Source organism: Chrysochloris asiatica, unplaced genomic scaffold (assembly GCF_000296735.1).
Source record: "Chrysochloris asiatica unplaced genomic scaffold, ChrAsi1.0 scaffold00040, whole genome shotgun sequence".
Taxonomy (NCBI): Eukaryota; Metazoa; Chordata; class Mammalia; order Afrosoricida; family Chrysochloridae; genus Chrysochloris; species Chrysochloris asiatica.
This window is the reverse complement of record NW_006408558.1, coordinates 6,578,126-6,579,989: the sequence shown is the minus strand read 5'-3', so window position 1 is coordinate 6,579,989 and position 1,864 is coordinate 6,578,126. Positions and strand designations below refer to the sequence as shown.

General features: G+C 57.7%; 1 protein-coding gene across 1 annotated transcript; it reads left to right on the top strand.

Annotated features, from left to right (window-relative positions):
- The first annotated feature begins 7 nt into the window (after nt 1–7).
- On the top strand, nt 8–1,520 carry ID4 (inhibitor of DNA binding 4, dominant negative helix-loop-helix protein). The gene is made up of 3 exons (XM_006860790.1): nt 8–301; nt 666–724; nt 1,300–1,520. Exons 1-2 carry the CDS (start codon nt 62–64, stop codon nt 708–710), a joined length of 285 nt encoding a protein of 94 aa, XP_006860852.1. The 5' UTR covers nt 8–61; the 3' UTR covers nt 711–724; nt 1,300–1,520.
- The last annotated feature ends 344 nt before the right edge of the window (nt 1,521–1,864 follow it).

The window sequence follows — 1,864 nt, the reverse complement described above, 5'->3', positions numbered from 1 at the left end:
CGCGCGCTGCAAGGCGGCCGAGGCGGCGGCCGACGAACCGGCGCTGTGCCTGCAGTGCGATATGAACGACTGCTACAGCCGCCTGCGGAGGTTGGTCCCCACCATCCCGCCCAACAAGAAAGTCAGCAAAGTGGAGATCCTGCAGCACGTCATTGACTACATCCTGGACCTGCAGCTGGCGCTGGAGACGCACCCGGCTCTGCTGAGGCAGCCGCCGCCGCCCGCGCCGCCGCACCACCCGACTGGGACCTGTCCAGTCGTGCCGCCGCGGACCCCGCTTACGGCGCTCAACACGGACCCGGTGAGAGGCGGGCCGGGGGCTGGATGCTGCGGGGATCAGGCGGATGGAACCGGGGTGGCGGGATGCGGCTAAGGGCTAAGGGCCAGCCGTGCATGACAGCCACCCCACATCCCACCCCCTTCCTCCCGGCGCCGCCAGCTCGGCTCTGCGAGCCGCGGGTCCGGGTGATCGGCGGGGCTGGACGCTGGGCTGTCAAGTACCGTGTTTGGCTAGGGTGGGTTCGTGCGCCTTGCAAGTCCAGGGGCTGCACGCGGGGTGGAGGCGTACGTCTGCGCGCCTGCCTGCCGAGGAGGAATCTCCGAGCGGGCCGAGCTCCCTGCTGGCGCCCGCTAACCTTTCCCTTCCTGTTGGGTTGCTGTTGCAGGCCGGCGCGGTGAACAAACAGGGCGACAGCATTCTGTGCCGCTGAGCCGCGCTGTCCAGGTGAGCGCGCGTATTCCCTTCTCGGGTAGCTGGTCACTAGAGACGGCCGTCCACCCGAGGCTTCCGGTGTCGGGCACCACGGTATTCTTCTGCCCCCGGCATTTATGAAGGCAAACTTCCAAAGACGCAGCCCTCCTCCCCGCGGCGCTTCTGATGCCACCCAGTTTTCCAGCGAACCCTGTACTTAGTTTTAGTAACTCGGGGTTCACACTAAACGGTGCCTCTGGCTCCCCCGTGCCTTTCCCATTAACGGGTGGGGCTTCTTCTGCACCCCACTCCAAGGGAGGACACTCTCCACTCTCGTGGGCGTGGAAACTGCCCCGTTGTCCGCCCACGCAGCCTGACACCCACAAGAGGTGCAGGTAGGACCCGAGAGTATGGGTTCCCGCTCCCCTCCCCCCTTTCCAGAGACCCGCAGCGGTCCACTCTGCGTCCAGCCAGGCCAGGCTGCGGGTGTCGTCTGACCTGGTTTGTTTTGGGTTGTTGATCAAGCATGTCTGAAGTTTGGTCGGTGGCGCCGGTTAGTCTGCAGCGGGAAGGTTCACACACCCCCACTATTCATTCCTCTTCCACAGGTGTGCGGCCGCCTGAGCTGGAGCCAGGAGCTCTAGAGAGGGAGGGGGAAGAGCAGAAGTTAGAAAAAAAGCCACCGGAGGAAAGGAAAAAACGTCAGCAAACCCTAGAAACGTTTTCATTCATCATTCCAAGAGGGAGAGAGAGGAAAGAAAAATACAACGTTCACCCTTTTTTGCACGTTCATAAACCTTCTACATACATACTCTGTTTCGTCTCTTCATTTGTAGCCGCTGTGAATTTGTACGTTGCTGTGTTTTTTGGAGGTGCAGTTAAACTTTTAAGCCTAAGTGTGACGGGACTGATACAATAGAAGATCAAGAGCAAATCCGATTTTTAGAGGCCTACTTTGTGACCAAGGAGCTCAGTTTATTGCTTTGAAGCTTTACTAATGTACCTGAGCATTGTAGATACTCTTTTTTTTGTTGCTGTGTTTTGTTTTGTTTTTTGACATCTATTGTTTAAAATAGATGATTATAATGGGGCAGGGAACTTTCTTTTCCCTGCAAGGATGTTACATATTGTATAGATAACTGAGTGACATTTCATACCGTGTATATATAGAGA

Bases quoted from the DNA above. Each gene is read 5' to 3' on its own strand.
- ID4 (XM_006860790.1), top strand. From the start codon at position 62: ATGAACGACTGCTACAGCCGCCTGCGGAGGTTGGTCCCCACCATCCCG. The intron at 302-665 runs GTGAGAGGCGGG...TTGCTGTTGCAG, and splicing joins CGGCGCTCAACACGGACCCG to GCCGGCGCGGTGAACAAACA.